Source organism: Ceratotherium simum, chromosome 7 (assembly GCF_057802395.1).
Source record: "Ceratotherium simum simum isolate JZ-2026a chromosome 7, ASM5780239v1, whole genome shotgun sequence".
Lineage (NCBI taxonomy): Eukaryota > Metazoa > Chordata > Mammalia > Perissodactyla > Rhinocerotidae > Ceratotherium > Ceratotherium simum.
This window is the reverse complement of record NC_141906.1, coordinates 47,087,861-47,113,274: the sequence shown is the minus strand read 5'-3', so window position 1 is coordinate 47,113,274 and position 25,414 is coordinate 47,087,861. Positions and strand designations below refer to the sequence as shown.

At 37.4% G+C, this 25,414-nt stretch overlaps 1 protein-coding gene across 1 annotated transcript in view; it reads right to left on the bottom strand.

Moving 5' to 3' along the window:
- Positions 1-10,590: 10,590 nt before the first annotated feature.
- Positions 10,591-25,414, bottom strand: part of DEUP1 (deuterosome assembly protein 1) — an 89,790-nt gene continuing 74,966 nt past the window's right edge. Inside the window, exons 12-13 of the mRNA XM_087434027.1 lie at positions 21,866-21,980; positions 10,591-11,815 (exon numbers count right to left, since the gene is read on the bottom strand). Coding sequence (XP_087290153.1) covers positions 11,639-11,815; positions 21,866-21,980 — 292 coding nt within the window. The 3' untranslated portion in view covers positions 10,591-11,638. The remainder of the gene's footprint in view (positions 11,816-21,865; positions 21,981-25,414) is intronic.

The window sequence follows — 25,414 nt, the reverse complement described above, 5'->3', positions numbered from 1 at the left end:
GTTTCATTTCACCGTGGTGGTAGAATACACTGTATCTTATTTTATTTCTTTTAAATTTGTTGAGGTTTGTTTGATAACCGAAGGTATAGTGTATCTTGGCGTCTGTTCTGCAAGCACTTGAAAAGAATGCATATTCTGCTGTTATTGTGTGAAATAATCTATACTTGTTGATTAAATTTTGTTGGTGGATGGTATTGTTGATTTTTTCTATCTTCTTGCTGATTTTCTGTCTAGTAGTTCAATCAGTTAATGGGAGAGGGGTGTTGAAGTCTCAATTACAATTGTGGATTTGTCTATTTCGACTTTTGTTCTATCAGTTGTTTTTTTTTTTTTTACTTTTTTATTGAGGTATAATTGACATACGACATTATATTAGTTTCAGGCGCATCAGTTTTTGCTTTATATATTCTGTGGTTCTGTTGATGGGTGCATACACATTTAGGGTTGCTTTCTCTTCTTGGTGGATTGACCTTTTTATCATTATATAATGTCCCTCTCCATTTCTGGTAATTTTCTTTGCTCTGAAGTCTACTTTATGTGATATTAATATAGCCTCTCCTGCTTTATTTTCATTAATGCTTGCATGTTATATCTTTTCTATCCTTTTACTTTTAACCTGCCTATGTCATTATATTTGAAGTGAGTTTCTTGTAGACAGCATATAGGTGGGTCATTTTTAATCCACTCTGCCATTCTCTGTTTTTAAATTGGTATATTTAGACCACTTATATTTAATGTAATTATTGAGATATCAGGGCTTACATCTGACATTTTATTTTTTATTTTGTTTGATCTCTCTGTTTTTAATTTTTCTGTTTACTTTTTCCTACCTTCCTCTGAGTTACTTGAACATTTTTAGAGAATTCTATTTTGATTTGTCTGTAGTGTTTTTGACTGTATCTTTTTGTACAGCTTTTTATTGGTTGTTCTTGATTACATTGTTCTTGATATACATAAGTTATCAAACTCTTCTAGTGTCATCATTGTACCAGTTCCAATGATATGTAGTAACTTTACCCCCTTTCTGTCCCTTTACCCTACCTGGTTTATAACATAATTGTCTTAAATATTTCTTCTACAGACAGTTAGAATCACATCATAAAGTGATTTTTCTTCAACCATCAAACATAATTTAGAAAACTCAAGAGGAGGACAGTCTAATGTATTTAACCATATTTTTACTCTTTCTGGTCTTTTTTTCCTCCAATATCCCAAGATTCCTTCTTTTATTTATTTATTTATTTTGTTTAGAGAACTTCTTTAGAAATTCTTTAAGGGTGGATCTAATGGTGACAAATTCTCTTAGTTTTCTTTCATCTGAGAATGCCTTGACTTCATTCCTGAAGGATATTTTAACTGGGTATAAGATTCTGAGTTAACAGTTCTTTTCTTTCAGCACTTGAAAATATTGTGTCATTTACTTCTGGTCTCCATGGTTTCTGATTAGAAATCTACTTTAATTAAAATTGTTCTCTCTCTGTAGGTGAGGTATTATTTCTCTCTTGCTGCCTCCAAGATTTTTTCTTTGTTTTTAGTTTTCAGAAGTTTGACTATAATATGTCATAATGTGGATTTTCTTGGGTTTATCCTGTTTGGGGTTTTCTCAGCTTCTTGGGAAGTTTTCAGATGTTATTTCTTTGAGTACTTTTTTTAGCCCTGCCCCTTGTCTCCTCTCCTTCCAAGACTCCAATGACACACTTGTTAAGTCCTTTGTTATAGTTTCACATGTTCCTGAGATTCTGTTGATTTTTTTTTTTTCCATTCAGTTTTCTCTCTGTTGTTCAGATTGGGTAATTTCTATTGTTCACTGATTATTTCTCCATTTTGCTGTTGAGCCCATCCACTGAGTTTTTATTTGATACTGTGTTTTCAGTTGTAAGATTTCCACTTGGTTTTACTTTATATCTTCTATTTCTTTGCTGAAATTTTCTATATTTTCATTTTTGGGGGCATGTTTCTAATTGCTTGCTGAATCATTTTATGATAGCTACTTTAAATCTTTGTCAGATAATTCTAACATCTGTATTATCTTGATGTGGTCCTCTATTGATTGTCTTTTCTCATTCAAGTTGAGATCTTCCTGGTTCTTGGTATGACAAGTAAGTTTTGATTGAAACTTGGATATTTTGGGCATTATATTATGAGACTCTGGATCTCATTTAAATTTTGTGTTTTAGCAGGCCTATTTGGACAACGTTGGAGCAGGGAAATGGGGTAGAGCATCATTACTGCCAGATGGTAGTGGAAGTCCAGCTTCTTGACTCAGCTTCTGTTGACACCTGCAGAGAGGGTCTCCACATTATTGCTAGGTGGAGGTGGATTTCTGGTTCCCCAGTAGTCTTTTGCTGATACCACCCTGGCTGGGAGGGGCAGGGGTACCTCATTACTGCTCCCTACATGGACTCCAGTGACACTGTGGGGGGTGAGAGGGGTAGCAGCCTTATTACCACTGAGCCATAGTGAATATCCTGACTCTCCACTAGGTCTCCAGTGACACCACTGTAGAGGAGAGGTGTAGGGTTGCCTTGTTACTGCCTCGTTGGGGGTCCCCACATAGTCTCCACTGATCCTGCTGAGGGGGATGCCTCAACACCTGCTGGCAGGGACGAAAGTTCTGCCACCCTACTCAGCCTTCTCTGACACCACTTTGGTGGGAGGTTGGGACGAGGGTAGAAATCTAGGCTCTCTGTCCACCTTTGCTGGTGTGTGTGGGGGTGGAGCCACAGTTTTTCTGTGGTGTTTGGCTGAATTAGAGTGGTTATTGTCTAAAAGTTTTCTGCCTTGCTATGCTCTCCCTTTTGTTGTCTTTTGTGTAGAGAGAGCAGACTTTGCTAGGGCTTTTTTGTTTGCACCCATTACCATTTCAAGGTTGTCAGCTTTTTCAGCTCCGAGTCTGGGATACATGAGTGCATCAATTTGTTACGGCTCCTCTAACAAAGTCTACAAACTGAGTGGCTTAAACAACAGACCCAAAATTTGCACATCAAGCATAGGGTCTTTAATGAAATAAATGCATTTTCTCCAAAATGAAGCTATTATGTTTGGCCGTTAAATCCTATATTAAGTACTTGTATTTTTAATATTAAAAATAATGACTGAATTATGTGTGTTTGTTTTCCAAGTTCTGATACTTTTCTTGACTTATCTACTGTATAGAGCTACGATTCACATACAAAAGCTGTGCATATGTAAATATACAACTTGATGAATTTGCAGATAAGTATACATCCATGAAACCACCACCACAATCTATGCCATAAACATATCTATCACCTCCAAAAGTTTTCTCCCTCATTTATTATTATTTTTATTGATTATTTTCAGAGCTTCATGTGTGTATATACGTGTGTGTGTATACACATATATATACATATATATATATGTATGTGTATATTCTTCCAAAATTCTTGGGTGCAACTCTTGTTAATATAAAAACTTTTGGTTATAAACTAAACTTTGTGTATAGCAAACTTTATATTTGAAGCAAAAGAGCTGTTTTAGTTTGGTTACTCAGAATTTTATCTATCAAAATCATTTGAGAATGACTTATCAAATAATTTATCTCAGCCAAAAGATATGGTTGGTGTTGGAAATGGTTTGAGCTCAAACAATACTGACTTTTGGAAGACTTCCTCAAACTGATGAAAATGAGGAATTTCAAAGCTGCAATGTTCTTGTTTTCAGAAACAAACAAACAAACAAAACACAAAAGAAATCATACCAAATGGGAAGAAATGTTATCTTGATATTTTTCTATTTTATCATCTTAATGTATAAAATTTTGTGGTATAGAGAGATCTGTTGTGCACACCTCAAGTACGACATAACGTCTACTTAGTATGGGCCTTTGGGCCTCATCTTAATAATAATCTTTTAGGCAGTTCACCATACCTGATAAAAGAGATATTGATGAAATAAGTGAATTCTTCATTTTGTGCGAAGCACACAGAGCCAAATAAATTTTATCTCTCATGGGTTCTTCCTATTAGGGGAGCAACCATATCATTACTGTGTGAGTAAACATTTAGGAAGTCACACATCAGGCTCTTCTTATCTAGCAGAGGTCTTGATTATCAGTTGTCAACTCTTTATAGCAAAACAAGTGTGGTTCATTCTAACCACTTATGTCATTGGGCATTTTGTTTTTCCCCTCCTTGGCAGGCAAGGGAGGAAAGTGTGTCTGTCTCACTTGTTAAGTGCAGCCTCTATATGTTGAGTGCCTTCCCAAGAGGGTTCACCTGTGAACATCACGTTGGGACTCCTAAGGCAGCAATGCTCAATGGGGCCTTAAAGAAAGGAGAACTCTGGTCTGTGGGAAGCATCTCTGCTGCCAGCAGCTCAGATTCCAGGGAGGCACAAGCTTTTAAGAAAAAAAAAAGCTTGGATTGAATATGGCATCCACAGAAGAGGGTTGTTTTAGTGGCAACCCTAGGGGGTCGCTTTACAAAGCCCTCTGTCTGTCTAGATGCAGTGTGACCTGGTGGAAGCTGCACGGACTTGGGAGCCTCACAGACTGGCCATTTCTCAGATATCTGACCTTGAGATAAATCACTCAGTCTTTTAAATCTTAAAATAAAATGGGCAAAATTCTTACTTTGAAGGGGTTATTATAAAGATTACATTGAATTTTAAACGAAACAAAACAAACACGTAGATACAGAAAACAGATTGGCGGTTAGCAGAGGGGAAGGGGGTTGGGGGAAGGGCAAAATGGATAAAGGGGGTCAGTTGTACAGAGATGGATGGAAACTAGATTTCGGTGGGGAGCATGCTGCAGTGTATACAGAAATCGGATTATAATGTTGTACACGTGAAACTTATATGTTATAAACCAATGTTAGTTCAATTAAGGTCACAAATCACCAAAACTGACTCAAGAACAAATAGAAAACCTGAATAGATCTATAACAAGGAAAGACATTGAATTAATAATTAAAATTTTCCCATAAAGAAAAGCCTATGCCCAGATAGCTTCACTGGTGAATTCCACCAGACATTTGAAGAAATAATGCTAGTCCTTTACAAACTCTTCCAGAAAATAGAGGAGTAGGGGAAACTTCCCTATTCATTCTATGATGCCAAAGCCAGACAGACATGACAAGAAAACTACAGACCACTATCCCTCATGAATACAGACACGAAAACCTTCAACAAAATATTAGCAAACAGAATCCAGGATTATACATCATGATCAAGTAGGATTTATCCCAAGAATGCAAGATTGGTTTATCCTAAAAAACAATGTAATAATATTAATAAAAGAGAAAAACCACGTGGTCATCTCAATAGTTGCAGAAAAGCATTTGACAAAATCTAACACCCAATCATGAAAGCTTTCAACAAACCAGGAATAGATGGGAACTTCCTCAACCTGATAAAATCATCCACAAAAAACCTACAGCTGACATCATATTTAATGGTAAAAGACTAAAAGCTTGCCCTTCAGATCAGGAACAAGGCAAACACACTTCACTACTTCTCACTACTTCAATTTAACATTGTATTGCAGTTTCTAGCTAGTGCAATCAGGTAAAAAGAAATAAGAGGCATCCAGAATGGAAAGGAAGAAGTAAAAGCTGTCTGTATTTAAAGACAACATGATCCTATATGTAGAAAATTTTAAGGAACACACACTACTAGAATAAATGAGCTCAGCAAGGTCACAGAATACAAGACCAACATACAAAAATTGATTGTATTTCTATATAATAGCAATGAATAAGACGATAATGAAATTAAGAAAATTCCGTTCACAATAGCATCAAGTAGAATAAAATATTAGGAATAAATTTAACTAAAGAACTGCAAGATTTGCACATTGAAAACTGTACAGCATTTCTAAGAGAAATTAAAGAAGATCCAAATAAGGGAGAGATATTTCATGTTCACTGATTGATTGGAAGACTCAATATTATTAAATGGTAATTCTCCCCAAATTGAGATTCAGTATAAGTCAATTTGGAGAAAATTGCCATTTTAATCCCTATCAAAATCCCAGTAGGCTTTTTTGTTTTGCAAAAATTGAGAAGCTGACAAGCTAATCCTAAAACTTACGTGGAAATACAATGGGCCCAAAATAGCCCAAACAGTCTTGTAAGCTGGAGGATTTATACTTCCCAATATCAAAACTCACTACAAAGCTACAATAATTAAGACTATGTGGTACTGGCATAAGGATAGACATCTAGATCAATGGAACTGAATTGAGTCCAGAAATAAACCCTTATATTTATGGTCAATTGATTTTTCACCAAAAGTGTCAAGACATTTCAGTGGGGGAAAGAATAGTCTTTTCACCAAATGGTGCTGGGACAATGGGATATAGACACATAAAAAGATGACTCTAGACCCTTATTACACCCTTATACAAAAACAGTAACTCAAAATGGATCATAAACCTGATGTAAAAGCTGATACTATAAAACTTTTAGGAGAAAACATTTGTGACCTTGAGTTGTGCAAACACTTCTTAGATATCATGCCAAAAGCACGATCCATAAAAGAAAAAAATGGATGAAATGTACTACATCAAAATGAAAAACATGTGCTTCAAAAGACACTATTAAGAAAATGAAAAGATAAGCAATAGACTGGGAGAAAAAAAGGCAAATCATATATCTGATAAAGGACTTATACCCAAAATATATAAAGAGTTCTTATAACTCAATAAGAAGAGAAATAATTATTAAATGGGCAAAAGATCTGAATAGACATTTCAGCAAAAAAGATACATGAATGGTCAATAAGCATACAAAAAAAAGGTGCAGAATCATTAGTCATTAGGGAAATACAAATTAAAACCAGAATGAAATATCACTTCACACACACTTAAATTGAAATAATTATAATCAAAAGATAGACAATAGCAAATATGGAAGCAGATATGGAGAAATTGGAACACACATTTCTGGTGGGCTGTAAAATTGTGCAGCTACTTAGGAAAACAGTTTAACAGTTCCTTTTCAAAGTTAAACATAAATTTACCATGTGACTCAGAAATTCTGCTCCTAGGAATCTACTCAAATAGAAACGAAAACATGTCCACACGGAGACTTGTATGTAAATGTTCCTAACAGCTTTATTCATAGTAGCCCCAAACTGGAAACAAGTGAAATGTCCATCAAATGATGAAATGGATAGACAAAACATGGTTTATTCATACAACAAAATACCATTCAGCCATAAAAAAAGAAAAAAATACCGATACATGGTACAATATGAACCACAAAAGTATACTAAAGGAAAGAAGCTAGATGCAAAAAGCCACATATTATACAAATCTATTTATATGAAATGTCCATGTAAATCACAGAGACAGAAAGTAGTTCAGCGGCTGCCTGGGGTTGGACATGGGAAGAGGGAGTGACTGCAGATGGGCACAAGGGATATTTTTGGTGTGATGGAAATGTTCTAAAATTGAGTTGTGGCAATGGTTGCACAACTCTGTTAATTTAGTAAAAATCATTGAATTATACCCTTGAAATGGGTGAATTTTATGGTATGTAAATTATTTCTTAATAAAACTGTTAATGATTAAATGAGTTTAATTTATAGTATAGGGGCTGGTACATGGTCCTCAATAACTGATAGTATTATTCTTTGAGGATATATTTCATCTTCTGAGCTCAGACCTGATGCCTCAGAGGGCAAGGATGGCAACAAATGCTAACAACTAGCATATCCTGAGTGCTCGCTATGTTCCAGACCCTGTGCTAACCTCTTTCTGTACATTATCTCCTTTTATCCTCACAACAGTCCTCTGACACAGGTAGTAGTATTATGCCTGTTCTACAGATAAGAAAAAGGAAGCTTCTTTAAGGTCCCAGGGCCGTGGCATGGAGAATCCCTTGCCTCCAACAGATCTAACCAGTCCTAATGTATTGAGAACCTTTAAGACCTAAGAATTTCTAACCTGGTCTTGGGGCCAGCTAGGTAGCTCTGAGCACCTCCTTCATTCTATGCTTGGCCCTGCTGAAGGCTTGCCTGTTTGAAATCTTGCTATTCTAGATCACCTAGAAGTTCTGCTCTGTGATGTGACTGTTGGTCACCAAGACAGTAATTGCCTGCCTGACTCTGACTCGTGTTGTGTTTATCCTTGTTACAAAACTGTGATCCCTCTTGACCCATGTTGGAGGATGGTGATGAGTGGCAGCTTTTGAACACTGCCTGGTTGACTTCTGTGACTTGTGCCAACGCTTCTGCCTCACCTCTGCCCTGGGAGTTCCCCAGAGGTCATGAAAACTTTTCCCCAGGCTTTTTCCTCGGCCAGGACTCAGTAGGCCCATTTATTATCATCTTTGGGTCATCCAGTGCAGCCTCACTGTAGGAAAAAGAGCCTCACATCAGTTTAGAATGTTTGATCTCTTAAGGGTCAGCTCCTGGTGATGCTCTCGACTATAGGGCTGGAAAGGTTGTGCAGGGTTTCGGTTGCTAGTTTAAGTCTTTGGGTCCAAATCTCCCTCACACTTTCCACTGCATTGCTCAAGTTCTGGGACTCTTATGGTTTCATTTGCTCTGAGCATTAAGCACCATGGCTAATGTTCTGTAGTAGATTCCTGTTAGACATTAGTTGAAACATATAAAAGGAGTGCATAGATACTCAGATGGTCCTATGTGAGGTCAAGTATGGGTGAAAATCTCCCCCTATTCCTATTAACATTCAGACAAATTCAGTTTGTGCACTTTTCTGCAGCTGACAATTTGATATGCCTAGTATTTTGTCATTGTACCCTAAACTGCCCCAAACTTCCTCTCCTCCTTGCCTTTTCTAAAAGCAGCCCCCATGTCTGGATTCAATCCACCCATCAATCACTACTTATCAAATACTTCCCATGACCAGGACCTGTGCTAGATACACATGGGAGGCAAAGAAGCCTAGGAATACTACTCTCTTCTGGGAGCTTCTGGGCCAGTTGGAGAGACAGGAGGCACATATATAAAGAAGAAATTTACATTAAGTGAGATGACAGGATGGGGTGGGGATAACCCCACATCACTGTTAAAACTACAATTGTTTCTAGGTTGCTTGGGTCAGATGAACTATTAGGCATAGCAGGGACCTAGACAAACTCACCTCCAAACAGGCCTCTTAATTAGGCAGCCGAAGCTGCTTAGCTCTGATTGCTCTCCCAGAGTGGAAGGAGATAGTCAGGGTCTGGGTGGGGCAGAGTCTCGGGATGATGGTACTGGAGACTCTAAACTCCACGTAGCCAGAGCAGCTGTTGATAGATAATCAAGAATTGTCTATCATTTTGTTTTAGTTGAAGGTTGAGGGTTATCACGATTTTCCAGCAGCCCTCCCTCTCCCAATTTGCTTAATTCCCAAACCAGTTCAACTGCTCCTGGATAATTGAGAAGTGAAAGTATATATTTAAGCCGTTATGAGGCAAAAGTTAACTCAAGTCACACTTCCTCTTTGAGCTGACTCCCAGTGTTAGATGGCCACATTGGTCTTTCTCCTGTTTCCCTCCTGCTCCTTCCATCATGTTTTAGCTACATCATGGGCTAGCTTGGCTTTTGTGATATGGAGGAAGTTATAACCATTATCCAGGACATGGTTTCTGTAGGAAAATGTCTTCCATGCTAAGGTAATAACAGAGCAAATCTGCCTCTCACAACATCAGGGGCAACTGCTTCATGGAATCCCTTGGCCCGTGGAAGGTAGAAGAGGGGGCAGAGCGAGGATGAACAGCAGGTAGGCCTCACTCCTTTCAACATGCAACCAGAGCTGCCTGCTTTTTATCTTGATTATATACATGTTGGGCTTCAGCATATGATTCCTTTTGAACACTGAATCCTGCTGTTAAGCAAAAAATATTGAAAACCGCTGTTTTAAGAAAGCTGGTATTAAGTGGAATGCTAAACTAGTGATTTAAAAGAAGTTTGCTTATGGACCTGAAATAATAATCCGGAGGGGCAAATGCACCGTTAGTCTTGGACATCTCTAAGTTCATGCTCCCTTGACTCTGCTAAGGTCTAAGGCATTGTAGCCTGGATCTGATTTCATCACACCATTTTCAATCACATCTTAACCCTGAAGAGAAGGAAGTGGCATTCAGGCTTAGAGGATTATAACGAGATGTATATTTAAACTTTTGCGTTGTTTGGATTTGCATTGGGGATACAAAGGTTTTAGAATTTGTTTATGGAATGCCCTTTTCCTAAACATACTTTTTTTCCTCATCTTCCAAAGAGAATACTGAAAAATATTTTCTTTGTGTCCAGGCTAGAAATTACTAAATAATTTAAAAGTATCATAACTTTTATTATTTTTCTCATATGGGGCTTTTTGGGGTACACTAAAGGCTTTGTACCCCTCTGATGTTTTGTCATGAAACATGGCCTCTGTGGATACAGATTGTTCACCGTCTGCTTGCTTACAAGAGGTGATGCTGGTGAGAGAAAGAGCTCGAGCCAGGAGTCAGAAGCCAGGGGTTCCTGACTCTTGCTCGCCGTGATTCTGAGTAAGTTCCTTAACAGCTTGATTTTCAGGAACGAGGCTACTAGCCTTGCTGACTTCACAGGCTTGTTTTGGGCTGAAATGAATACTGCTATGTGAAGGCTTTTTGCAAATATCAAGAGCTATACAAATCCACATGGTTGTGTCACCCAAAGTGAATCATGCTCTGCATTTGTCACACGACAATGACATTAGTTATCTAAAGATATCTTGAGTTATCTTTCAGTGTGCTGAGATTTGGTTTCTTTAAAGAGAAAAAGAAAACTACAAAAGCTGTGGGACTTACCTTGAATAACTACATAGGATTTTTCATAATCTTTATATAAACGTCATTTTGAAAGAAAGAAGAATGGATTATCACGCTTGTATATTTGTAACTTGAATTTTATTGTTCACTATCATGCTATTACTGTTCTGTACAGGTTTGGCATTTATGTTTTAAGTCCATAGAATTTTGTACCCCTTTAACCTATTAAAAATAGAGATGATTACAAAGGAGAATGTAACAACAATAATGCTTTACATTTTCTTTATCTTGTTCATTCCATGAAGTAATTAGCCTTAACAGGAAAGCATTAATCTTTGGCACATGTATTTTAAGTGTGTAAACAGCACATTCCATGTCTTTTATTGTGTTAAAACAGAAACATTACACAGGTGAATGCAGCGACAGTAAAGCTATATCTTTTTTTTTTCCCTAAAAGAAATTTTAGGATGTTTACATAGCTCAAAATACTTAATATTTTCATTTATAAAAATCCTTCAGTTTTCAAACCTAGTACAACCGAGCTGCACTTGATTCATTTATATTTGGAATACAGTGCTTCCCTTTCCCTCCTTTTGTGCTGTTATAGCGGAACTGGGTTTTCAGTATACATGATTCAGGTGGGAAAACAACTGCATATTTAATTCCAAAATATTCTTAGACTAGAAGAAAAATCTCTTTTGGAGTAGTCATGTTTATTTTATAGTACTCTACAGCCGAACAATTTATCATGTTAATGCAGAAGTACAAACAGCTTTATCGAAGAAAATACTTACTATTTTCTAGCTGCCTTACAAAATGATTTACTCAAGAAAATAGAACAAAATTTCTCAGTTTCATTAATCAGCTTTGTAAATATTTTGCCAGAGTTTTTTTTCCTGGGGTGGGGAAAGCAAATAAAAAAGTTTAAAAGCTCATATGTGTCTATTTTGTTTTAGCTTGGTGTATTTATTAAGAGTAAATTCTGTATGTCTTTGCAGTTCATCAATATGTGTATTTAGAAGTTTTTCAAGTTCTTTTGCTCGCTTCTCTTCCTCCAGAAGGAAATGCTGTGCAGCCACAGAAGCTGGGAAGGACATGTCTGGGGGAGACTAAAGAAAGAAAGAAGGAAAAGTTAGATGAGGAACACAAAGCCTTTTAAATCTTCATATTTCCAGGAATGCTGTGTCCCTGACATATTGTCAAACACTGCACTCTTAATGAAATAATACATCTTAAGCTGAACTCCCTCTACCAGTGTAATGTAGTCACTGCTAATGAAATCCTCAAGGAACTGAAACATCACAGCTCCATTACATTACAAAGCTCTAGAAATGAATATTATAGTGTCCAAATGCAAATGCAGGGACAACGTAATTACCATGGAACCTACCTAAAACATACTCCACTAATTTGCAAAGCCAACGATTTTCATCTGAAAATAGGCAACTCCAAAAAGCTAAAGTAAAGATTATAGGAGGATTGGGTAAAGAAAGCTTATTTGGAAAAAAGAAATTAAGGATTGGCTTAATAAGGGGGCTAACTGCAGCTTGGAGTTAGCCAGGTGGGAAGGGCTGGCTGCCTGCTACATCTCAGGGTTAAGAGTGGTTTCTCAGTGGGGAGGGCCACGATGCTGGTTGTATCTTGTTTGTCCAATTACGGTTGAGAAAGCCTCAGTGATGAGTGCCCACTTCCACCCTTCATGGTCATGTGGAAATGCTATTAAACTGTTTGTGACCTGTTCAGTGCTTACACACACACACACACACACACACACACACACAATCCGTGGCTGAGGAATAAAGGGCAATATTAGATAATTTTACAGTCCCTCATTCAAAATAATTTTTATGTTAATTAAAAAAATAAGTTGGGGAAATTTGTACTTTAATTTTCCATTTCTGTGGTCCCTAGACTCTTCTTCAACTTTTGTTTTAGTATGAAGAATGGGACTTTATAAAGTGTTTGAAGAGTCAACAATCTGTATGCAGGTGAACTTCATTATAGGCGGATTTGGTTCACAAGTCTGGCCCCTGCCAAAAGTGTATGGACCTTGGCAGATGATAGTGGAGTACGGCAAACTTATCCCTGTAGTAGCCCCAAACTTAGCTGCTGTGCCAGATAGAGTATCTTTATTATGTAGGTTATCACAGCCTTGGTACATGGTATGCTGCTGTTGTTCTGGCAAATGTATTCTTTTTAATACCCAATGAGGAGGGGGATCAGAAGCAGTTAGCATTCACATGGGATGGACAAGAATATACATCCACGTTCTTGCCCCAATGTTATGTTTTATGTTTATGTTATGTTTTATGATGATGTCACAATAAATTCTGAATGAGCCTAGATCATCTGGGCATTCCAAGGACTACCGTCTATAGGATGTCATATATTAACGTTAATATAATGCTAATAAGACCTCATGAGCAAGAAGTGGCAAGCACATCGAAGGCTTGAAAAGACCCACATGTACTCCAGACAGTGGAAGATACACCCCATAAAAGATTCAGGGGCTTGACACGTTGTTTTTAGGTGTCTAGTGATATGGAGCATGTCAGGACATCTCATAAGCACAAATTAATGCACCTTGTATTTCTTATCACTACAAAAGAAGCATAAAGCTTGGTAGGTCTCTTCAGGTTTTGGAGGCAGCATATTCCACTCTTGGGTGGAATAATCTGACTCATTTATTGGGTGACACAGAAAGCTGTTTTTTTGAGCAAGGCCCAGAGTAAGAAAGGGCTCTGCAGCAGACTGGGAATGGGGTACGAGCTGTCCTGCTACTTGGGCCAAATGACTCAGCAGATCCCGTAGTAGAAGAATCTGTGGTAAAGAAAAATGCCTTGTGGAGCCTCTGCACGTTTCAATGGGAAAGTTGTATTGCAAACCCGTAAGATTTGGGAGCAAGGTCATGCCATCTATAGCAGAAAACTGTATACTATTTGTGAAGCAGTTCCTGTCATTGAGCCCTGGTTGAGACAGAGCATCTGAGAAACGGACAGGATGACTTGATCTAGCCTCTGTCTCTGGCCACTCCAGTGGAAATACGTATGGGCCCAAAAGCATGGTCTCCCTTTCACCAAGGTTAATCCAGCTACTGCTGCTGTTGATTGTCTGATCTGCTTGCAGTAGAGACCAAAGCTGAGCTCCTGATATGGCACCATCCCTCAAGGAGACCAACTAGCCTATTGGTGGCAATTAGATTACATCAGGTCCTTTACACCTTGGAAAGGGCAATGTTTTATCCTTACCAGAATTGACATGTACTCTATGGGTTTGCCTCTCCCGCCTGCAGAGCTCTGGCCAGGACCACTACCTGAGGGACCACAGAGTGACTGATTTACTGACATGGGATCCTGATTAATAGTAAAGGAACCTACTTTACAGCAGAGGAGTATGGCAGTGGGGGCATGACTATGGTATCCATTGGTCCTACCACATACAGCACCATTCAGAAGATGCTAGCCTAATAGGCTTCTGGAAGGCACAGCTGAGACATCAGCTTGGAGAGCATATCCTATGAGGATGGGGTGCCATTCTTCAGGATATGGTATAGACTTTAAACCAATGGCTATTATATGCTACTGTGTTTCCAACAGGTAGACTACACAGATCTGGGAACAAAAGGGAGGACGTAGGAATGGCTCTACTCTACCACTTCTGTTGAATCACTGGGAGAATTTGTACCTTTTGTCTCTGTATCTTTAGGCTCTGTTGCTCTAGAGGTCCTGGGTTTCAGAGGGGGAATGTCTCCACCAAGAGACTTGTAAGAGTCTCACAAAACTCAAAGCTTTGGCTGGCACCTAGTCACATTAGGCTCCTCATGCCAACAGATTAGAAGCACAGAAAAGAGGTACTATACTGGCAGAGGTAACTGACCCTAATTATCATGAAGAGGTAAGACCACTGCTACCTAATGGAGGCAGTGAGGGATATGTTTGGTAGTCAGGTGATCCACTGCGGTGGTCTTTTGGTATTCTCATACCCAATTTTAACTGTAAATGGCAAACCACATCCTGATAAAGGCTTGGGAACCAGGGGCTCCCCCACAGGGCAAGCCACCTGGATCAACAGAAGTGCCAGCTGAGGGGGAGGGAAATCTAGAAGGGTGAGGAGATGATGAGTATCAGTTAAGTCCTTGAGACCAATTGCAGCATCAGGTGCTATAGTTTGTCCCACTAACCCTCCTCTTATAAGTTTTCCTAGAAATTATGACCAACAAGAATCTTGGAAAAGCTATACCAGAATGGAATGAACAATGTGAGAAGAACATGGATCTGAGTGGTTCAAGAGGTGGACCATAGTGGATGCTGTTGGTGCTCTACCTGGATCCCCTTCTCCAGGCTGGTGCCTTTCTCTTCCAGCTGCTGTGGGTGTTGGCTGCTAACAGCTCACAGTTGGCCACTTCTCTGGAGACCTGCCCTCAGCTGAACTGGAGGCTTTTGCCTCATCTGGGAAGTTGCAATCCCCCCTCATCCCATTCCTTCCCCTCTCAGGGGCAATGACTGATTGACACAGGGGCACAAAATGCCAGAGATCTTGTCTTCAGGGAAGCAAACTGTGTTGTGCTATTCATGCTTCAAGATCCTGGTGAGACCAGGCTAAACTGATCTCTAGCTGAGGCCTCATCCTTGTTTAGCTTTCCTCTGCTCCTCTAGCCTGCTTCCCTCACTCCCCTTCTGCTGAGAATACTCCCTCAACAAATCACTGTCACAAGAATCTCCATCTCAGGTTCTAGGAAACCTGACCTCAGACAGATGACTTTCTAGATTTTGGCTTGAGTGACTGGGTGACATCAATGCCATTTATTGAGAAAGGAAAAACAGCAAAAGCAGCCCATTAAGGGTAAGGTCTTATTTATTTTTGATTCCCAAGATTCTAGCACAGATTCTAGCATGGAGGATATTTTCAATAAAAGTTTTTAATTAATATATGAATGAAGGAAATGCATTCGATTTTGAATAATGCTAAGTTAGAGGCAACTTAGGACTCAAACAGATTGTCAAGTAGACAATGGGATATAATGTATCAGTCCAGATCTCAGAAGATAGGTCTGGATCAGAGATATATATTTGGAAGCTATAGATAATAATTAAAGCCATGAGTTCAATTGAAATCATCCAAGATATGCAAATAAAAGAAGAAGAAGAATTTCAAAAATGGAATCCTGGGGAACACTTCATTTCAGGCACCCAGTCCCATGGTCACGTTCTTGACACTGTCATCAGTGATAACTGTATTATTTACTATTCAAGCTTTTAAGCATTCACCTATCATCCTTCTGGCTTACTTAGTCTAGTACTCCCACTTTCTCCTATCATCTGTTTCCTTCTAACTCTGCTTATATACCATATCCATCATTATAACCAGGCAGCAGCTTGCCCCACCCCATATCCTGTCTCTATCCCAGGTACTCGGTAAAACCTAGGCCTAATTAAACTGCCTGAGCCATGCCTGCACCTGAACAACTGAATGCTGGGGCAGATGGATGGAGGAGGAATTACGTTATTGCAGGGACTAGTTTCCCTTTAAATTCATGACCACAAATGTCAAATGGCCAGTTAACACTGCCTGGCCATTCTACTGCACTTCCCCAGAATGTTCACTTTCTCATTTGTTACCTCGTGGCCTCACCTCTTTCCCAAGTGTGACCTCCCTCATCCCTGCACACCCATTTGCACCTGGAGCCACACTTTGGGCCATACTCTGTTTCAGAGACTCCTCCTTCTATCTGTACTGTGGATTCTATTCCTTCTTACCTTCTCGATGACTTTGCTTCTCAAATGAACCTTGCCCCTCCCCGGGTCCCACCTCCGTCATCATCAAACTTTTCTCCTCTCTTTGAAGATTCCCATTGGACTACTAAATGTTACGGTCTAAGGCTTTGTCTTGGGACAGTTTCTTCATTTATGCTGTTAAATATTCTCATCCAGTCCCACAGTTTTAAATATCAGCCATATGCTGATCACTCCCATATTTTATTTCTTGCTCTGGTCTCTTCCTTGAATTCCAGATTCACATATCCTATTGTCTATCTGATATCTCCATTTGTACGTCTAATACACATCTTAAATGTCCAACCTAGAAATCATGATTTTCTCCTCTAACCCTGCCCCTTCCCCTAGTCTTTCAGGTCAGAAAGTGGTACTAGCATCCACCCAGTCCTCAGACTGAAATCCTAGGAGGCATCTTGAGTCCTCTCTTTCCCTCACTCCCCATAGCCAATCCGTTGTCAAGTCTGCTCTGCTCTCCAAAACATTTCCTGGATCCAACATGTTGCTCTACCTCCAATGCTATGAAGCCAGCATCATCATCTCTTGCCTGGACTACTGAAATAGCCTGACATTTGTTCTCCCCACTTCTACATTTGCCCCCCCCTATAATTTATTCTCTATTTGGCAATCAAAAGGATCTTTTAAAATATTTTAAACAGATCACGTACTCCCCCACTTGCAACTTTCCAATGGCTTCCCATTGCTTTAAAATAAAATCCAAATTCCTTCCCATGGCCTACAGTTTCTGCATATCTCGACTTCCTCTGCCTACTTCTCTGTCCCCATTTCACTCCATTCTCTTTCTTCCCTTCCAAGCTCCAGACCTTCCACTCCCTTTCTAGTTCTTAAATTTACCAAACTTGTTCCCGCCTTACAGATTTGCACCAGCAGTTCCCTGTTCCTGAAGCCCTCTTCCTCCAGATCTTTGCAAGGCTGGATCTTTTTTTGTTATTTATGTGTCAAATGTCCCCTCCTCAGTGATGATCTTCCTGGCCACTCCACCTAAAGTAATCTCCACACTCCCATCACTCCCGATCCCATCACCTGCTTTTCTTTTCATCACAGCATTTATCACTATTTGATATTTTCTTATTTGCTCATTTGTTTCCAGTCATTAATTGTTCCCTCTTTGTTTTTGAGGTAAAATGCACATAAAATAAAATTAACCATTTTAAAATGAACAATTCAGTGGCATTTAGTACATTCACAATGTTGTGCAACTACCACCTCCATCTAGTTCCAAAATACTTTACCATTCCAAAAGGAAACTCTGTACCCATTAAGCCATTGCTCCCTATTTCTGCCCCTGGTAACCACCAATCTGCATTCTGTTCCTATGGATTGCCTATTCTGGGCATTTCATATAAACGGAGTGATATAATATATGATCTTTTGTGTCTGGCTTCTTTCACTTAGCATAATGTTTTTGAGGTTCATCCACATTTTAGCACATATCAGTACTTCACTCCTTTTTATGGCTGAATAGTATTCCATTGTGTGTATATACAACTATTTGTTTATCCATTCATCTGTTGATAGAGTTCCCCTCTTTTTTCTTTTTTTTTTTTACTAGCCAGTAGACCTATCTGTGTCATGAACACATGAAGATGTGTTTAGAACAGAACCTGCCATATGGTGGGTGCTTAATACACGTTTATTTTATGAATGAATGAATGAATGATGAACACTAATGTATAAGGGACAGGTATAGGAGGGAAACTTGGAAGCAGACTGGGAAAAAGTAACCAGAAAGACAGCAGCAGAATCAGTGGAGAATAGTGTCACAGAAGCCAGAGAACATAAGGGTTTCAAGAAAAAAGGACCAAGGAAGATGAGCTCTTGAGAACGTGTATTGCGTTAACAACCAGGAGGTCAGTGCTGGCCTTGGTAGGAAGAGTATTGATGTCAAGTCAAAATGCAACAGTGGATGGAAATCACTGGATCCAGAACAGTGGGTTGGGCCATATCTTTCAGAGAACTTTAGGGCCTCCATCACAGATTAGTTCCCCATGCCCAGAGCTAAAACGATCAAGAATTTTCTTTCTTGGTCACTCTAGGGCTAGGAACTCCTCAAAGGAGTGATGTTGAATTTTAGAGGTGGAAGGAAGCCCAGTGTTCATTAGGTTGAGACGACAGATATTCTTGCATGCCTATTATGTGCCTACTAGTGTCAGGCACTGTTTTGGGTGTTGGGGTTACAACAGTAAACAAAAATAGAAACAATCCTTACTTTCATGGAGCTTAAATTCTAGAGGAGGGAGCAAACAAACAAGCAAACAAATAAATGTCTTATGGTGAAGTGCTATGAAAAAAACAAGAAACAGGACGAGGAGACAGGGAGTGAAGAGGAAGGTGCTACTGTAAGGTGGTCACTCAGGCGTCTCTGATGAGGTGATATTTGAGCAGAGACTAATGATCCCCAAATAATAAAATCATCTGATATTAGTTTCTCTTGCTTGACTGGAATGTCTAGTTACTTTGGGGTCCTTAAAGATCAAAGTTTTGTTGATACAGAATTTGGTAAGTCCCTTTAGAGGTTCCCATAGCTTAAATGAGGAAGTTAATTTAGTTTACTTTATTGGTAAGGAGTTTTATTCTGTTCAAATAATTTTGGCATTTTATGTTGAGATGAACACAAAAGAGCATTTTAGGGCTTTTGAGATCTCTAAAACTTCAAAAGTTATTGGTTTTAAGTCTCCTCCTCCTTCCACAATAGCTTAAATCTTACTTCCAATCTCTACCAAAAGAAGGTGATAGATTCCAGAAAAGCAGAAGAGTACTCATGGGATACTCCATCCAGTTTAAACATTTTCTCTTTTTGTTTTGTTTTTTGTTTGTTAATTTTTACAATTTGTATCCAATATTTGTATATCATGGAGAGGCACTGAAAAATTACATAATATACTTTTAATACAAGTGAAGATAATTGTAAGAGTACTACTACTTACTTTCTGAGGGGAAAAATCTACATAACAAAACTGTGATTATTATGTTTAATAAATTAAATTCAAGGTAGAAACTTTAAGCAGAGAACTGGAAACTGTAAAAAAAAATCAAATGAAAATTCAAGAACTGAAAAACATTAAAACTGAAATTAACCTACATGAGGTGACTTCCTCAAGACTGGGAGAAGTGGCTCTTTTATGCATAGAAACCAACACAGAGTCAAGGAAAATGAAGAAAAGAGGAATATGATATTGAGAACCCTTCCCACTTGTTTATGAGGTCAGCATAATCTGATACCAAAGCTTGACAAAGATAACAAAAGAATATTATATGCTAATTTCTCTTGTGAACACAAAGCAAAAATTCTGAAGCAATGTAAACAGACCAAATCCAGTGATCAAGTGGGGTTTATTTCAAGAATTCAAAGTTGGGTTAACAATTTAAAATCAAGAAAAAACATCACATTAACAGAGCAAAGGAGAATTTATATGATCATTTCAATAGAGGCAAAAAAAGCATTTGATAAAATTCAGTATCAATCCATGGAAACAAATTTTGCAATCTAGGGAGAAAAGGGAACTTTCTTAATCTTTTGCAAGGAATCTACAAAATATCTATAGCAAATATCATACACAATGGTAAAAAATTGAAAGCTTTTCCTTTGCAATTGAGAGTGAGAGGTGAATGCTGGCAATACTACTTCTACTACTCACCATTTACTGGAGGTTCTAGGCAGTACAATAAAACAAGAAAAAGAAAAACAAGACTTAAAGATTTGAAAGTAGGAAATTAAATTGTAATTATTTTGATTCCGAACATAGAAAATCGAAAAGAATCTACAGGACTGGAATATGTGTTCAGGTTCAATTGACTATTTCCATCGAAAAAGGGATTGAGAATCCTACCTTGCACCATGAGCAAAAATTAATTCCGTGTATAGATCTAAATATGAACAGTAAAGAGCCAAGGCTTCTAGAAGATAACATAGGATAATATTTTTATAACTTTGGGACAGGCAAAAGCTTTAAATAGGACACCAAGAAATATTAACCATAAAGGAAAAGATTCATAAGTTTGAATGTATTAAAATGTATGGACATCAAATGGTCATCAAAAAATACCGTTAAGTGAAGAGGCAAGTAAGAGTGGGAGAAGATATTTGCAATACATACAATCAACAAAGGGCTTATATCCAGAATATATAAAGAACTCCTACAAATCAATAAGAATAAAGATTATCAAATAGAAAATTAGGCAAGGAAATTGACAGACACTTTACAATGGAGAATATCAAAATGGCCAATAAACATATGAAAATGTGCTCAACTTCATTAGTAACCTGAGGAACAAGAATTAAAACCACAATAAGATGTTTCTACATACTGACCATAAAAGCTAAAATTAAAAAGACCAATAATACCAAGCGTTGGAAAGAATATAGAGCAAAAACACTCACACACTACTTGTTGGGGATATTAATTGGCTCAGTTAGGAAAACAGCTTGGCAGTACCTCCTAAAGCTCACCTTATCCTATGACCTAGCAATGCCACTCTTAGGTATATACCCAATGGAAATATGCACCAAAAGACACATACAAAAATGTTTTTTAGCAGCATTATTTGTAATAGCCTCAAACAAGAAATAACTCAAATGTTCATCAACAGTAGAATAGATAAATTGTACTATCATTGTATGTAGTATCTATATACAAAGGAATACTTAGAGAAACAAAAATGGATAAACTGCAACTATATGAAACAATATGGATGATGAATCTCAGAAACAATGGCAAGATAAGCCAGACACAAAAGAACACATATAGTATGATACCATTTATACAAAATTTACAAATGGCCACAACTAATTTATGATGTGAAAAGTCAGGATAGTGGTTACCTTGTGAGCAAGTTGAAGGAGTGACTGGAAAAGGACAGGAGGGAAGCTTCTGGAGCGCTACTAATGTTCTATTTATTACCTGGGTGGTAGTTCCATTGATGTGTTCCCTTTGTGCTAAATCATCAAGCCGTCCAATTCTGACTTGTGCATATTTCTGTACATATGTCAGAGTCAATAAAAAAGTTTTTTAAACAGGCACAAAAGATCACTTGTAGCTCTTTAAAATATACGGAGCCTTGAGGGCTCATGGAACGTCCAGGGGTAAGTCTCAAACACCTGCGTTTTAAAAAAGCATCACAGCAATTCTGGCCTGCACTAGAGGTGAAGAACCATTGATGGAAACACTTCGTGAAACATTACAGATCCCTTTTCTTTCTATAGACTGGCATGGCCAACCAACTCACAGACCCATCGTGGAGTCTTATTCAAGGAGCGACATTTTTTCTTTTTAACAACTATGTACACATCAGTACATCGGTATCAGGGTAAGAATAATCATTCCTTAAAGGGGTAAAAAAAAAAGAACCCAACAACCAGCAACTCACCAATGGGAATACTTCATCATCACTAACCAAAGGACTTGTCATTTCTTTGGTTTGAAATGGCAAAGGTGGCAATGGAGGCGTTGTACTTCTATTTGGCTCACAATCTTGGCTAAATCTAAAAGAGAAAGAATGGTTGTCATGTTGCTTGTTTGTTTACGTGTTTATGTAGCTAAAGATTTTAATTTCTCTGATGTTTAACTGGGGGGAATACACAACAAAATGTTTGGGCTTGTTAGCTGGATATTTCTTTGAAAATAATTTTCCTGATGAATAGTTTGTACTCCACTTGAAAGACTTATAATGATGAATAATGAAACAGAAAACTTTGTAATTGTTAAAAATATTCTATTATCCTTATTGCCTATATTGCTTCCCTTTCTGTGTTCTACTTTTGTATCTCTTTGCCATTTAATTAAATAACATGAAACCAGGTTGAGAAAAATCTCAAAACAGCTAACACAGCTGCCCTTGACAGTTCTAAATAAATATTCTTTTTCTATTCTCTATTTTACTTAACCTCACTGGCTTTCTTAACAGAGTTATAGTTTGTTTTTTGGTGCTTGAACAAGTCTTTGTATAATAATAATTCTAATTCTAATAGGACTTAATAATTTACGTTTTTAATTTATTAATTTACGTGTTTTTAATGTACGTTATTAATTTACATGTAATTTATAATTACATGTTTTTAATTTACACCATCTCCTAAGCTCCTCCACACTTAGTTGTATGACCTTGAGCAGGTGACTTTATCTTTCTGTGACTTTAATTTTTTCATGTATAAAAAAAAAGTTGCTATGAGAATTGAACTCCACAATTTGGATGAAAGGCACAGTACAGAATTTGTTGTTCATGCTAAAATAAAGGGTAGACGGTGAGACTGAATAAAATACCAGTGAAATGTTAAATTTTGGTATGCTTACTAAAACACATCAATTTACCCTAAAATTTTACACAAAATGATCACAACAGTATGGGCTATTTGGGACTAAATCAATCTTTCTGTACATTAATTCCTGAAAATGGGGTTTAAATTTAATCAAACTCATCAAAGACCATGAAAACATAAAAATCCCTTCTATTCAAAGTTATTTATTTTTACTAACAATTCAAATTCTCCACAGGTATTGACTAACCATTTTAAAAGCCTTCATATTTTAATTTACACAGTTCAAAAAAATTTTACATTATTTTTTCTCTGTTCTTATCCAAAGACTATCTATCTATATAGACTTGTTTCTTATTATGCAAACATTTTCAAAGCTATGCATACAAATAACAATAAAAGCTAAGTGAGGCATCTGTAAATTAGTACATAAAAACAAACACAACATGTTTTCCATTTTTACTTATCTTGAAATATATCTTTTTAAAATCCATTTTCTCAAATCATAATTACCATGGAAACAGAACAGCAAATTAAACTGAAATAACATGGTTTATGATGTGCACAGTAAGAAGAAACATCCCACAATTCAAATAGAATTATAAGAATTGCATAGTACATCTGCATGGAATCTTCAGTTGAACCTTTTAATTTTAGTGAGGCAACCATCTATACTTCGAAGCACAGTCGAAAAAAATAAGACAATTATAGAAATGACTCAGGAAATATATATCTCTCTGTAATCTCAATTATACAGAGATTTCAAGGAAAGTATTATTTGTCCTAAATTATCTAAATAATTATCTCAATTATCCATTTTGTTTTGGCTATATAGACACAGTTTTATGGCGTTAATTACTAAAATTTATATATGAACATTCTTTTTATTTTAAGATCAATAAAATGTAGAGATTGAAAGGAGAGACTACATTATGAAGTAAAGTACTTTTGCTTTAAATCATCTTTATATCTGACAAGTTCTTCTTCTAGAATACAGCTATTCAAATACTTCATAAAACCACCTTGCATAAAATGCTAAGTATATCAATTTAAAAGCTATCTCAAAAATTATTTCAGAAGGCTCTTAATATCCCCTCACAAGCTGGTCTGTTCAATTGGCTTTTCCACAAGCCTTATTCCAAGGCCTCTGCCTACCTTTTTTGCCAGCAGGGCAGGACCTGATTGCTTTGTTGGAGAGTAGAATGCTACCTACTTGAGACTTGAGTCAACTCTCCGCACAGTTGTCAGAGTCGTCTGACGTGTACGTCCAATCCTGGCCCTTCATGAATTTTCCGTGGGCTGTAGGATAATGTCCTCAGCATGGAACAAGATCCCCTTACAAACTGTGCTAATTTACCTGCTTCCAGCCTCACCTTCTAAAGCTCCACATAATGCTCCCTATTCTATGAACTACTCATTATTTCCTAGCCCAGAACTGTCCAGCCTACTGTTTTGTTCCTTACTGAGTAACACTATGGTATAAAATTTTCTCAAATTTTCACGTCTAGATGACTATTCATTCCCCGACAAGGGATCCTGTGAGAGTGGTTATGACAAACCTGCTGACTTTGTGGTTTTTTAGTATCAGCAACTGTTAATTTATTAACTAGATTTGAAGCCATTTTAATGATTAATGTTTGTGATTACTAAAATCTTTCCAGTACATGATATAACTTTTAAGACCATAAATTCACTTTTAAGTATGTATCTTACATAGAGATAAAACTCCATTTACTACAAAATTGATTTGTCATTAAAATTGGTTATATATTAATAGCTCTGGATACCACTACTCCAACTTGGCTTGTAAATTATCCTTAAACTTCAAAACTCTAACTTACAAAAATTTTTAAAATATTCAATACACCCTCATCGAATTCAATTACATCTCATTCCTAATCTATTAAAGTGCCGAATAACTGTCTTATTGGGAAGCAAATCCTTTGGAATATCCTAAAATGCTTCACATTTTAAGTGGATGAGCATCAAAAACTTCTTATCATTTCTAACAGATGTGAAAAACAACAAGAATTGAGTTGCTTCTGAGTAAATAAAAGATTATTTTAATAATGTGTTATACAAATCTTTCTCAGTTAAAAGCAAGAAGTGGCTAAAAATTAGACTACAGACTTTAAAATTTTGTGGAACACTATCTTCATAGACTTTTACCTCAAAGCTTTTTCCTTTCTAAAATAGTTTAATAAAATCTTATTTCATTAGCCACTGATATGTAAATATGACTTGTGTCTTTTCCGATTATTTTATGCCTAACAAATATATATAGCTTTTGCTATTTGACTTCACTGAGCCGTGCTGTGAGGGAATGAAAGAGTACGTCATTTTTCACTTGCTAAAATTAATAGAGATGCGCTTTACGGTTCTCCACTGGTGAGTTCGCAGTGTCCTTGCATCTCAACAACTCTTTCCTTATAGTGGGTTTTACATGGTAATAATTTATTCAGAACATTTGAAATGCTGTTTCTTTTAAAAATCAAGTCACTGGAGAACACTGAAATCGGACAAGGCATTAAAACAAATTTAATGAAACTTTCAACAAATGAGACTGTCAGGGCACAAGGCTTTGCGGCAGGAGGAGTAGTCCCAACTGCTTATTAAGATCATCTCCTGCTGAGCACTTCACTTATGTTGCTTTCTGTGTCCCC